This window comes from Nerophis ophidion, linkage group LG10, assembly GCF_033978795.1.
Source record: "Nerophis ophidion isolate RoL-2023_Sa linkage group LG10, RoL_Noph_v1.0, whole genome shotgun sequence".
NCBI lineage: Eukaryota > Metazoa > Chordata > Actinopteri > Syngnathiformes > Syngnathidae > Nerophis > Nerophis ophidion.
The window spans coordinates 59671373-59685282 of NC_084620.1; the positions used below are offsets into that span (position 1 = coordinate 59671373).

Consider the following 13910-nt stretch of genomic DNA (forward strand, 5'->3'; position numbering starts at 1 on the left):
TGTGTGTGTGCAGTAATGTGTGAAACGTGCGTGTTGAGTGCATCTGTGCGTGAGTGTGTGTGTCCGATGATGACAGCCGGCTGATTAAGCTATTGCATAGTAATAAGCTATGGCTGTCTGTCTGGCAGCTTCGGTGACAACACATCCTCCCCCTCTCGCACACACACACTCACACACACACACACACACACACACACACACATACGCACACTCGGTCACATTTTTGTTGTTGTTGCAAGTTTCCAAAAAGCCTGAAACACTTCCTCCCGCTCCTCTTTTGTTGTGTGTTCATCCTGTTGCAGATCGTCCAGCAGGAATAACACTCATTTCCTGGCTCACTTCACTCGCATCAGCGACAGCTTAGGGGGGGTTGAGCTCCGGGGTCTGTTAGCCAGCCCCCCCCCCTCCCCTCGCCATTCCCCTTCATCTCCTACTCCAGGCAACAAGATGGATGTGTTTAAAGAGCAAGCCATCATGCTATCTCATCTCACGAAGGTCAGCGTCAACACCGTGGCAAGAAGTGCACTGATTGCAGAATAGAGAATTGGGAAAAAAAAAAATACTGATAATTGGATATTGTATGTCGCCAAATTGCCGCATCAATACATCATAACATATAAGATGAGGCAATTCCTGAAGGAATTGCGTGTGAATGTTCCAATGGTGAAGTGAAACTGAAATGCTGGCGGAATGTACGAACCCTGTTTCTATATGAGTTGGGAAATTGTGTTAGATGTAAATATAAACAGAATACAATGATTTGCAAATCCTTTTCAACCCATATTCAGTTGAATATGCAACAAAGACAAGATATTTGATGTTCAAACTGATGAAAATATTTTGGGGGGCAAATATTCATTAACTTTAGAATTTCATGGCTGCAACACGTGCCAAAGTAGTTGGGAAAGGGCATGTTCACCACTGTGTTACATCACCTTTTCTTTTAACAACACTCAATAAACGTTTGGGAACTGAGGAAAGTAATTGTTGAACCTTCAAAGTGGAATTCTTTCCCATTCTTGTTTTATGTAGAGCTTCAGTCCTTCAACAGTCCGGGGTCTGATTTGCAAATCCTTTTGAACCCGTATTCAGTTGAATATGCTACAAAGACAATATATTTGATGTTAAAACTGATGAAAAAATGTTTGGGGGCAAATAATCATTAACTTTCAAATTTGATGCCAGCAACACGTGCCAAAGTAGTTGGGAAAGGGCATGTTCACCACTGTGTTACATCACCTTTTCTTTTAACAACGCTCAATAAATGTTTGGGAACTGAGGAAACTAATTGTTGAAGCTTTGAAAGTGGAATTCTTTCCCATTCTTGTTTTATGTAGAGCTTCAGTCGTTCAACAATCCGGGGTCTCCGCTGTCGTATTTTACGCTTCATAATGCGCCCCACATTTTCCATGGTAGACATGTCTGGACTGCAGGCGGGCCAGGAAAGTACCCGCACTCTTTTACGACGAAGCAACGCTGTTGTAACACGTGGCTTGGCATTGTTTTGCTGAAATAAGCAGGGGCGTCCGTGATAACGTTGCTTGGATGCTCCAAAAACTGTATGGACCATTCAGCATTAATGGTGCCTTCACAGATGTGTAAGTTACCCATGCCTCGGGCACTAATACACCCCCATACCATCACACATGCTGGCTTTTACACTTTACGCCTATAACAATCCGGATGGTTATTTTCCTCTTTGTTCCGGAGGACACCACGTCCACAGTGTCTAAATATAATTTGAAATGTGGACTCGTCAGACCACAGAACACCTTTCCATTTTGCATCAGTCCATCTTAGATGAGCTCGGGCCCAGCCAAGCCAGCGGCGTTCCTGGATGTTGTTAATTAATGGGTTTTGCTTTGCACAGCAGAATTTTAACTTGCACTTACAGATGTAGCGACCAACTGTAGTTACTGACAGTGGTTTTATAAAGTGTTCCTGAGACCATGTGGTGATATCCTTTACACACTGATGTCTGTTTTTGATGCAGTACCGCCTGAGGGATCAGCGGTCCATAATATCATCGCTTACGTGGAGTGATTTCTCCAGATTCTCTGAACCTTTTGATGATTTTACGGACCATAGATGGTAAAATCCCTAAATTCCTTGCAATAGCTCGTTGAGAAATGTTCTTAAACTGTTTGACTATTTGCTTACAAAGTGGTGATCCTCACCCCATCCTTGTTTGTGATTTACTTAGCATTTCATGGAAGCTGTTTTTATACCCAATCATGGCACCCACCTGTTCCCAATTAGCCTGCACACCTGTGGGATGTTCCAAATAAGTGTTTGATGAGCATTCCTCAACTTTATCAGTTTTTATTGCCACCTTTCCCAACTTCTTTGTCACGTGTTGCTGGCATCAAATTCTAAAGTTAATGATTATTTGCAACAACAAAAAAGTTTATGAGTTTGAACATCAAATATGTTGTCTTTGTAGCATATTCAACTGAATATGGCTTGAAAAGGATTTGCAAATCATTGTATTCTGTTTATATTTACATCTAACACAATTTCCCAACTCATATGGAAACGGGGTTTGTATTAGATGAGGCAATTCCTGAAGGAATTGTGTGTGAATGTTCCAATGGTGAAATTGAACTGAAATGCGGGCAGATTGTAGTATAAATGTCAGAATGGTTTGAATGGTTTGAATTTCCAGGAAAAACCGGAATTTAGTTTGGAACTTGGGGAAGTGCTAGTTTGAATGTCCAGGATGTGTGGAAAGTGTCAATGTTGGAATGGTTTGAATAGGTTGAAAAATGTGGGAATAGTCACTGCACCGCTGATTAATACTCATCACAATTGCACAAAACCGCTTGCACAAGATCACTTTACTTACCAATGTAATTACCGGACTACAATACTCTTCATTCAATGACTGTAAATAATGTAAAAAATAATGTAAAAACACTTTACTTACCAATGTAATTACCGGACTACAATACTCTTCAGTCAATGACTGTAAATAATGTAAAAAATAATGTAAAAACACTTTACTTACCAATGTAATTACCGGACTACAATACTTTTCATTCAATGTTACCGGGAATGCCCTCCCGGTAACAGTTCAAGATGCTACCTCAGTAGAAACATTTAAGTCTCACCTTAAAACTCATTTGCATACTCTAGCCTTTAAATAGACCTCCTTTTTAAACCAGTTGATCTGCCGCTTCTTTTCTTTTTCCTCTCTGTCCCCCCCCCCCCTTGTGGAGGGGGTCCGGTCTGATGGCCATGGATGAAGTACTGGCTGTCCAGAGTCGGGACCCAGGATGGACCACTCGCCTGTGTGTCGGTTGGGGACATCTCTACGCTGCTGATCCGCCTCCACTTGGGATGGTTTCCTGTGGACGGGACTCTCGCTGCGGTCTTGGATCCGCTTTGAACTGAACTCTCGCGGCTGTGTTGGAGCCACTATGGACTGAAGTTTCACAGTATCATGTTAGACCCGCTCCACATCCATTGCTTTCGGTCTTCTGGGGGGTTTTCTCCAAGGTTCTCATGGTCATCATTGTCAGTGGCGTCCCACTGGGTGTGAGTTCTCCTTGCCCGTTCTTCCGAGGAAGTCGTAGTCGTAGTGGTTTGTGCAGTCCTTTGAGACATTTGTGATTTGGGGCTATATAAATAAACATTGATTGATTGATTGATTGAATGATTGTAAATAATGTAAAACAAGAGTATAAAGAAGTCATACGGTTCCATTACCTTTGTTCATACTACTGTCACTACTCAACTGCCAAAGAACTGTAGACACCTTCATATTTGTTGCTTCTTATACTGTATATACTGTTACACTATTTGATATTGCACTGGTACTGTATTTCTACTTGTACTGATACTTCTACCATACCTTCTGTGACTTATTGTGCAAATTAACTGTCTTGTAATTAGTGTACATCAGAGCTATTCAATGTTTTGTATTTTCTTTGTATTTAGTGTATTAGATTCTGCGATTAGTGTTTGGATCCCACTGTACGCAATATCTGAAGAGCATGGAAGAAAGCATTTTACTGTGGTGTAGTCTGCATGTGACAAATAAACTTGAACCTTGAACTTGGAAAAACGTCCCATTCATTTCAATTGGAACTTCTTGGAAATTTGGGGAAAAGCAGGATTTTTTTGGAAAATGACAAAAAAAAAAAAATGTGAATGGTCCGTGTTGGAATTTTTCAAATCTGTAGAGAAATGTTGAAGTAGTTACCTTTTTAATTGAGAAATTTTCCATTCATTTCTATAGGAACTTCTGGAAATTTTGGGAATTGCCAGATTTTTAGGAAAATACTAAAAAAAGAATTGAAATTTCTGAATGAGTTTAAAAGGTTGGTCGATAAACGTTGACATTTTTAATTGATGTAACATTTTTAATTGATAAACGTTATTATGGAATTCATGGAATTTTCAGGAAAACTGAATTTTCCAGTTCAAGAACAGCTTTTTATTGTCCTGATTACGAAGAATGGTTTGACAGTGGAATGGTTTGAATCGGTTGAAAAATGTGAAAATGGTGAAAGTTTGAAAAATGTCACATTCTTTTCTATTGGAACTTCCTGAAAATTTTGGGAATTCACGGATTTTTGGGAAAATTCAAAAAAAAATTAACGTTCTGAGTGAGTTTAAAGGGTTGGTGTTAGATCTTTTCAAATCGGTCGAGAAATGTTGAAGTAGTAAAATTTTTCATTGGAAAACAGTATTACGGAATTCCTGGAATTGTGGGAAAAATCTGAATTTTTCCAGTTCAAAAAACAACTTTGTTTTTTGTCCTGATAAGAGGAATGTTTTGACAGTGGAACGGTTGAAGTCGGTTGAAAAATGGGGAAGGAGTAGTCGACAGAAAAAAGGTGGAAAAGGGCTTGAAAAAAACGGGATTTCTTGAAATTCCTGGAATTTTTGGAACTTGGAAAACTCATAGTTTGAATAACCAGGATATGTGGAATATGTTGGCGTGGAATGGTTTGAATCAGTTGAAAAATGTGAAAATGGTGAAAGTTTAAAAATGTCACATTCTTTTCTATTGGAACTTCTTGAAAATTTGGGGAATTCCGGATTTTTGAGAAAATTCTAAAAAAAAAAATGTAATGTTCTGAGTGAGTTTAAAAGGTTGGTGTTAGATCTTTTCAAATCGGTCGAGAAATGTTGAAGTAGTAAAATTTTTCATTGAGAAACAGTATTACGGAATTCCTGGAATTTTGGGAAAAATGGGAATTTTTCCAGTTCAAAAAACAACCTGGTTTTTTGTCCTGATTACGAGGAATGTTTTGACAGTGGAACGGTTGAAGTGGGTGAAAAATGGGGGAAGGAGTAGTCGACAGAAAAAGGGTGGAGAAGTGTTGGAAAAACGGGATATCTGGGAATTCCTGGAAATTTTTGGAACTTGGAAAAATCAGTTTGAATATCAGGATATGTGGAATATGTTGGAGGTGGAATGGTTTGAATTGTTGAAAAATGTGGAAATGGTGGAAGTTTGAAAAATGTCACATTCATTTCTATTGGAATTTCCCAGAAATTTGGGGTATTCCAGGATTTTTGGAAAAATTCTAAAAAAAATTAATCTTCTGAATGAGTTTAAAAGGTTGGTGTTAGATTTTTCAAATCGGTCGAGAAATGTTTAAGAAGCAACATTTTTAATTGATAAACGGTGTTATGGAATTTCGGGAAAACGGGGAATTTTTCCAGTTCAAAAAAACAAATTTGTTTTTTGTCCTAATTACGAGGAATGTTTTGACAGTGGAACAGTTGTAGTGGGTTTAAAAATGTGGAAAAAAAGGGTGAAAAAAGGGTTTGAAAAAACGGGATTTCCTGGAAATTCCTTGTTTTTTTTTAATTGGAAAAAATCATAGTTTGAATATCCAGGATATGTGGAATATGTTGGAGGTGGAATGGTTTGAATTGGTTGAAAAAATGTGGAAATGGTGGAAGTTTGAAAAATGTCCCATTCATTTCTATTGGAACTTCTTAGAAATTTGGGAAATCCAGGTTATTTTTAAAAAATTCTAAAAAATGTGAATGTTCTGAATGACCGAATGGTTTGGTTTGGAATTTTCCAAATCGGTCGAGGAAATGTTTAAGTAGCAACATTTTTCATTGAGAAACGGTGTTACGGAATTCCTGGAATTTCGGGGGAAACGGGGAATTTTTCCAGTTCAAAAAATAAATTTGTTTTTTGTCCTGATTACGAGGAATGTTTTGACAGTGGAACAGTTGTAGTGGGTTTAAAAATGTGGAAGGAGTAGTCGACAGAATAAAGGGTGAAAAAAGGGTTTGAAAAACGGGATTTCTGGAAATTCCTGGGGTTTTTTTAAGTTGGAAAAATCTAGTTTGAATATCCAGGCTATGTGGAATATGTTGGAGGTGGAATGGTTTGAATTGGTAGAAAAATGTGGAAATGGTGGAAGTTTGAAAATGTCCCATTCATTTCTATTGGAACTTCTTAGAAATTTGGGGAAATCCAGGTTATTTTTAAAAAATCTAAAAAATGTGAATGTTCTGAATGACCGAATGGTTGGTGTTGGAATTTTTCCAAATCAGTCGAGAAATGTCAAACAAGTACTCTTTTTTTATTAATAAATGGTATTACGGAACTCCTGGAATTTCGGGAAAAACGGGGACAGAAAAGCTTTGAATGGCAGGGTCCCTGCTATCACATGTTAATAAAAATATAACATTTACACAATAAAAATCAACTACAGGCTTCCCAAATGCTGTAATAAATTAGCATGATGAGTTGACTTGAAACTGTTTAAATGTTGCACTTTTTATATGAAGAAGAAAAGTTGTCATTTTATTTAATCTTGAGGCAGTTTAATGTTGGGACTAACGTGGGCAGAATTATTATAGTGTTCCCAATGTTAAAAGGATAAGCCATTGTTTACAAATTTGGTAAAAAAAATAACCCTAAACCGAGGTACGTACCGAACCGAAATTTTTGTGTACCGTTACACTCCTTACTGACAGAAAAATATCTGTTGCATTAAGTTAAAAACGATGTCCTTTTTATGTTGAAAAGATTTAATGTTCTCGTTTTTCAAATATTAAACATGCACCTTCATCCTGGATTGTGCCTCTCATTGGTTCTCTCGCATACATCTTGTTAAGTACATCCATGAGCACTTTATACAAAGTTCCTGTACCACCAAGCTTGTTTTCACCTTATATTAAAAAAAATCAAGTAATCTTTTTTTTTTTTTTGCTCCCAGTGCCTGAAACATCCTGGGCGAAACCTTCAGAACAAAAGCACATTCCCAACTTGAATTGGCGACCTTTTAGTTTTGTCTTTATGTGCTCTTAAATCTTAATATATGACTATTTATAGCAACGATTACATATATTTATGTTTATAATGGGGACGGCGTGGCGCGGTTGGGAGAGTGGCTGTGCCAGCAACCTGAGGGTTCCTGGTTCAATCCCCACCTTCTACCATCCTAGTCACGTCACCCTTGCTCCTGATGGGTGCTGGTTAGCGCCATGAATGGCAGCTCCCTCCATCAGTGTGTGAATGTGTGTGTGAATGGGTGAATGTGGAAATAGTGTCAAAGCGCTTTGAGTTCCTTAAAAAAAAGGTAGAAAAGCGCTATACAAATACAAGCCATTTACCAATTAACCGGTTTCCCACCTTTTTCTGTAAGGGGCAACGAAAGTTGGCAGACCCGTCAGCGATCCGGTTTTTCAACCACTGTGCCGCGGCACACAAGTGTGCCGTGAGATACAGTCTGGTGTGCTGTGGGAGATTATGTCATTTCACCTAATTGGGTTAAAATATTTTTTGCAAACCAGTAATTATAATCCGCAAATATGCCGTTGTTACGTGTCTGAAATGTCTAGAGCTCAGCACATATCAGTAAGTGGCAGCAGGTAGCTAATTACTTTGTAGATGTCGGGAACATGGTTGGTCGTGGGAGGCAGGGCGCAGGTAAAAAAAAAAAGTATCTAACGCTTAATCCAAAAATAAACAAAAGCCGAGTGCTGCTACGAAAAGGCATTGAAGTTTAGGGATGGCTATGCTAAACGAAGCTAAAACTAAACTGGCTACAGAGTAAACAAACAGAATGCTGGACGGCAGCAAAGACTTACAGCGTGTGGAGCAGCAGACGGCGTCCACAAAGTACATCCGTACATGACATGACAATCAACAACAAAATAGGAGCGCAAGACAAGAACTGAAACACTACATACAGGAAAACACCAAAACCTTCAAAATAAGTCACGGCTTGTTTGTGACAGGTGGTGACAGTAGACCTACTTCGAGACAAGAGCTATAGTGATGCATGCTTGGTTATGTTTTTTTTTTTTTTAATAGTGCTTTATAGGCGGAATAGATCGATTCGCACTGGCTCCATTGTTGGCTGACTTTTGCTAGTGTTTATTTACGAGTTAGAAAGCATAAAAAAAAGAAAAATTTATACGTTTGTGCAGCATGTGTGTAGAATGTAAAATGAGGATTTGGGGTTTTTAATAGTGCTTTATAGGCGGAATAGATCGACTAGCATTGGCACCATTGTTGGCTGACTTTTGCTAGTGTTGATTTACGAGTTAGAATGCATAGAAAAAAAAGAAAAATATATGCCTTTGTGCAGCATGTGTGTAGAACGTAAAATTTGGGGTTTTTAATAGTGCTTTATAGGCGGGAAAGATCGACTAGCATTGGCACCATCGTTGGCTGACTTTTGCTAGTCTTTATTTACGAGTTAGAATGCATTAAAAAAAAAGAAAAATAAATGCCTTTGTGCAGCATGTGTGTAGAATGTAAAATGAGGATTCGGGGGTTTTAATAGTGCTTTATAGGCGGGATAGATCGCCTCGCATTGGCTACATTTTTGGCTGACTTTTGCGAGCATTTATTTACGAGTTAGAATGCATAAAAAAAAGAAAAATATATGCCTTTGTGCAGCATGTGTGTAGAATGTAAAATGAGGATTCGGGGTTTTTAATAGTGCTTTATAGGCGGAATAGATCGACTAGCATTGGCACCATCGTTGGCTGACTTTTGCTAGTGTTTATTTACGAGTTAGAATGCATAAAAAAAAAGAAAAATATATGCCTTTGTGCAGCATGTGTGAAGAATGTAAAATGAGGATTTGGGGTTTTTAATAGTGCTTTATAGGCGGAATAGATTGACTAGCATTGGCACCATCGTTGGCTGACTTTTGCTAGCGTTTATTTACGAGTTAGAATGCATAAAAAAAAAGAAAAATATATGCCTTTGTGCAGCATGTGTGTAGAACGTAAAATTTGGGGTTTTTAATATTGCTTTATAGGCGGGAAAGATCGACTAGCATTGGCACCATCGTTGGCTGACTTTTGCTAGTCTTTATTTACGAGTTAGAATGCATTAAAAAAAAAGAAAAATAAATGCCTTTGTGCAGCATGTGTGTAGAATGTAAAATGAGGATTCGGGGTTTTTAATAGTGCTTTATAGGCGGTATAGATCGACTCGCATTGGCTACATTTTTGGCTGACTTTTGCTAGCATTTATTTACGAGTTAGAATGCATAAAAAAAAGAAAAATATATGCCTTTGTGCAGCATGTGTGTAGAATGTAAAATGAGGAGTCGGGGTTTTTAATAGTACTTTATAGGCGGAATAGATCGACTAGCATTGGCACCATCGTTGGCTGACTTTTGCTAGTGTTTATTTACGAGTTAGAATGCATAAAAAAAGAAAGAAAAATAAATGCCTTTGTGCAGCATGTGTGTAGAATGTAAAATGAGGATTCGGGGTTTTTAATAGTGCTTTATAGGCGGAATAGATCGACTAGCATTGGCACCATCTTTGGCTGACTTTTGCTAGTGTTTATTTACGAGTTAGAATGCATAAAAAAAATAGAAAAATATATGCCTTTGTGCAGCATGTGTGTAGAACGTAAAATGAGGATTCGGGGTTTTTAATAGTGCTTTATAGGCGGAATAGATCGACTCGCATTGGCTCCATTGTGGGCTGACTTTTGCTAGCGTTTATTTACGAGTTAGAATGCATAAAAAAATGGAAAAATATATGCCTTTGTGCAGCATGTGTGTAGAATGTAAAATGAGGATTTAGGGTTTTTAATAGTGTTTTATAGGAGGGTTAGATCGACTAGCATTGGCACCATCATTGGCTGACTTTTGCTAGTGTTTATTTACAAGTTAGAATGCATAAAAAAAAAGAAAAATATATGCCTTTGTGCAGCATGTGTGTAGAATATAAAATGAGGATTTGGGGTTTTTAATACTGCTTTATAGGCGGAATAGATCGACTCGCATTGGCTCCATTGTGGGCTGACTTTTGTTGGTGTTTATTTACGAGTTAGAATGCATAAAAAAACCCAAAATATATGCCTTTGTGCAGCATGTGTGTAGAATGTAAAATGAGGATTCGGGGTTTTTAATAGTGCTTTATAGGCGGGATGGATCGACTCGCATTGGCTACATTTTTGGCTGACTTTTGCTAGCATTTATTTACGAGTTAGAATGCATAAAAAAAAGAAAAATATATGCCTTTGTGCAGCATGTGTGTAGAATGTAAAATGAGGATTCGGGGTTTTTAATAGTACTTTATAGGCGGAATAGATCGACTAGCATTGGCACCATCGTTGGCTGACTTTTGCTAGTGTTTATTTACGAGTTAGAATGCATAAAAAAAAAGAAAAATATATGCCTTTGTGCAGCATGTGTGAAGAATGTAAAATGAGGATTTGGGGTTTTTAATAGTGCTTTATAGGCGGAATAGATTGACTAGCATTGGCACCATCGTTGGCTGACTTTTGCTAGCGTTTATTTACGAGTTAGAATGCATTAAAAAAAAGAAAAATATATGCCTTTGTGCAGCATGTGTGTAGAATGTAAAATGAGGATTTGGGGTTTTTAATAGTGCTTTATAGGCGGAATAGATTGACTAGCATTGGCACCATCGTTGGCTGACTTTTGCTAGCGTTTATTTACGAGTTAGAATGCATAAAAAAAAAGAAAAATATATGCCTTTGTGCAGCATGTGTGTAGAATGTAAAATGAGGATTTGGGGTTTTTAATAGTGCTTTATAGGCGGAATAGATCGACTCGCATTGGCTAAATTTTTGGCTGACTTTTGCTAGTGTTTATTTACGAGTTAGATATGCATAAACAAAAGAAAATATATGCCTTTGTGTCCGACAATGTGAATGAAAATTCCCAAAACATACTGCAGTAAACACTGATGTAATGTCAGAAGGATACAAGCCATGCACATAGTTGTGCTATTTGATCATGTTGTTTTTGTAAAGGCAGCTAAAGTGTAAATAAAATGGTGGTCTTACCTTGTTGATGTCCCTTTCCTGACATCACACATCATGCACTTAAAAGCCTCTGCTGTGTTCTTGTACGTGCACACGCTGCAGTCCCAACACCCCTCGTCGGAGGAGGGCTTCGGTTGACGCTTCGGCCTTGAAAACAAACACAATAATAATAAAAATAAAGCAGGGAAGCGACGGCACGAAGACGAGGAAGGGCAGCCTCTCGCTCCGAGCACCTAGCACAGCTCCAAGTGCGGCAGTGGGCCGACTGGGGAGCCGCGTAGCTGTGGTCAAACCGTGGAGGAAAAAGGCTGGTCGGCCCCCCGCCAGCCCGCCACTGTTGGGCCGCCACTCGGCGTGGTTTGGCCCGCTCTCCCCGCGCCATCGTTACCTTGTGGGACTCCTCTTGTCGCCCATGCCAGACCAGGGTGTCTCTGGAGGGTTGGCGGGACGAGCAGAAGCCTGGTTGGTGGCGAGTCTTTCCAGGAGAAGAAGAAGAAGGAGAAGACGAAGGAGGAGAAAAAGAAGAAGAAGGAAAAGAAGAAGCGATGCGTCCTTTGCCGCTCGCTCGGCTTCCAGCTGTCGTGGAAACTCCGCTGTAAAGCCGGTCACGTGACAAGGTTGCTCCAATCACGTGCGGCGTTACTTCCGGAGGCGGGCCTTCCCCGTTATGGCTCCACAGCGCCCTCGTCTGTCCTGCATGGGCATTATTTACTTGACTTGTTATTATGTTATTATGTCACAATGCTGACAATCATATTAAAAAAAATAAATAAAAGGTAAAAATACACATCCCTTAAGATAATTGAATATTCGTCCTTTTACATTATTATTCTGTTCAAGTGGAGGCGAGGCTTCCTAGAATGTAATATATTTATTCGTTCCTATGTATAGTATCCCCAAAAAAGTATACTACAGAAGAATGAGCAGCATAAGTGTATTCATTACAACTAATACTATATATATATATATTTATATATATATATATATATATATATATATATATATATATATATATATATATACACATTTACTGTATATGTATGTTCGTATATAAAAAAATAAATGATAAATGTGTTGTACTTGTATAGCGCTTTTCTACCTTCAAGGTACTCAAAGCGCTTTGACACTACTTCCACATTTACCCATTCACACACACATTCACACACTGATGGAGGGAGCTGCCATGCAAGGCGCCAACCAGCACCCATCAGGAGCAAGGGTGAAGTGTCTTGCTCAGGACACGACGGAAGTGACGAGGTTGGTACTAGATGGGGATTGAACCAGGGACCCTCGGGTTGCGCACGACCACTCTGCCACTGCGCCACGCCGTCCCTATATATATATATATATATACATACACACACATATACTGTACATATATATATGTATATGTAAACAGACATATATAGTATACGTGTGTGGATATATATATATATATATATATATATATATATATATATATATATATATATATATATATATATATATACATACACAGACACAATATATATGGTGGTGGTCAAAAGTTTACACACAAATATACATATATATACACACACACATATATACTGTATATCTATGTTTGTATATATATATATATATATATATATATATATATATATATAAATAAATATATATATATATATATATATATATAGTGCTGGTCAAAAGTTTACACACTCACACGCACACACAGACACATTCACGCACACATGTATATATATATATATATATATATATATATATATATATATATATATATATATATATATATATATATATATATAAGTCCATTGCTTATTTTGTTAATTTTTTTTTTCTCGTTTTTTTATTCTACATTGTTTTCATTTAGTTATAATGGCTGTTAAGGCTATAGCACTGTATTGGATAGGGTGCTTGCGCTTGTTTTTTTGCATATTTGAAATTAAAATACAACAAATCAAATATGTATACATACATATATATGTGTGTGTGTATACATCCCAATAATTGTAGAAATTATTCTCTGTATTTTGACCCATCACCCTTGATCACTCTCTGAAAGGTGAGAGGAGCAGTGGGCAGCAGGAATCACTTTCTGGTGATTTAACCCCCAATTCCAACCCTTGATGCTGAGTGCCAAGCAGGGAGGTAATGGCTCCCATATTTATGACTCGGCCGGGGTTTGAACTCACAACCTACCCATCTCAGGGCGGACCCTCTAACCACTAGGCCACTGAGTGGTGTGTGTATATACATATATATGTGGGCAGCACGGTGAAAAAGGGGTTAGTGTGTCTGCCTCACAACAAGAAGGTCCTGGGTTCGATCTTGCGCTCAGGATTTTTCTGTGTGGAGTTTGCATGTTCTCCCCGTGACTGCGTGGGTTCTCTGCAGGAACTCTGGCTTCCTCCCACCTCCAAAGACATGCACCTGGGGATAGGCTCCTCCCACCTCCAAAGACATGCACCTGGGGATGGGCCCTAGTGTCTGAATGTGAGTGTAAAGGTTTTCCGTGTTGGCCCTGCGATGTGGTGGCGGCTTGTCCAGGGTGTACCCCGCCTACCAACCAAATGCAGCTGAGAGTGTCCAGTGAACCCCCGCGACCATGTAATGGACAAGTGGTGGAAAACGAATGGATGGCATATATATGTATATATATATATATATATATATATATATATAT

General features: G+C 38.5%; 1 protein-coding gene across 1 annotated transcript in view; it reads right to left on the reverse strand.

Moving 5' to 3' along the window:
• The window catches only part of yaf2 (YY1 associated factor 2), a 46933-nt gene extending 35049 nt beyond the window's left edge, over positions 1 to 11884 (reverse strand). Inside the window, exons 1-2 of the mRNA XM_061914284.1 lie at positions 11634 to 11884; positions 11267 to 11392 (exon numbers count right to left, since the gene is read on the reverse strand). Of these exons, the coding sequence (XP_061770268.1) occupies positions 11267 to 11392; positions 11634 to 11659 (152 nt within the window). The 5' untranslated portion in view covers positions 11660 to 11884. The remainder of the gene's footprint in view (positions 1 to 11266; positions 11393 to 11633) is intronic.
• Positions 11885 to 13910: the final 2026 nt, after the last annotated feature.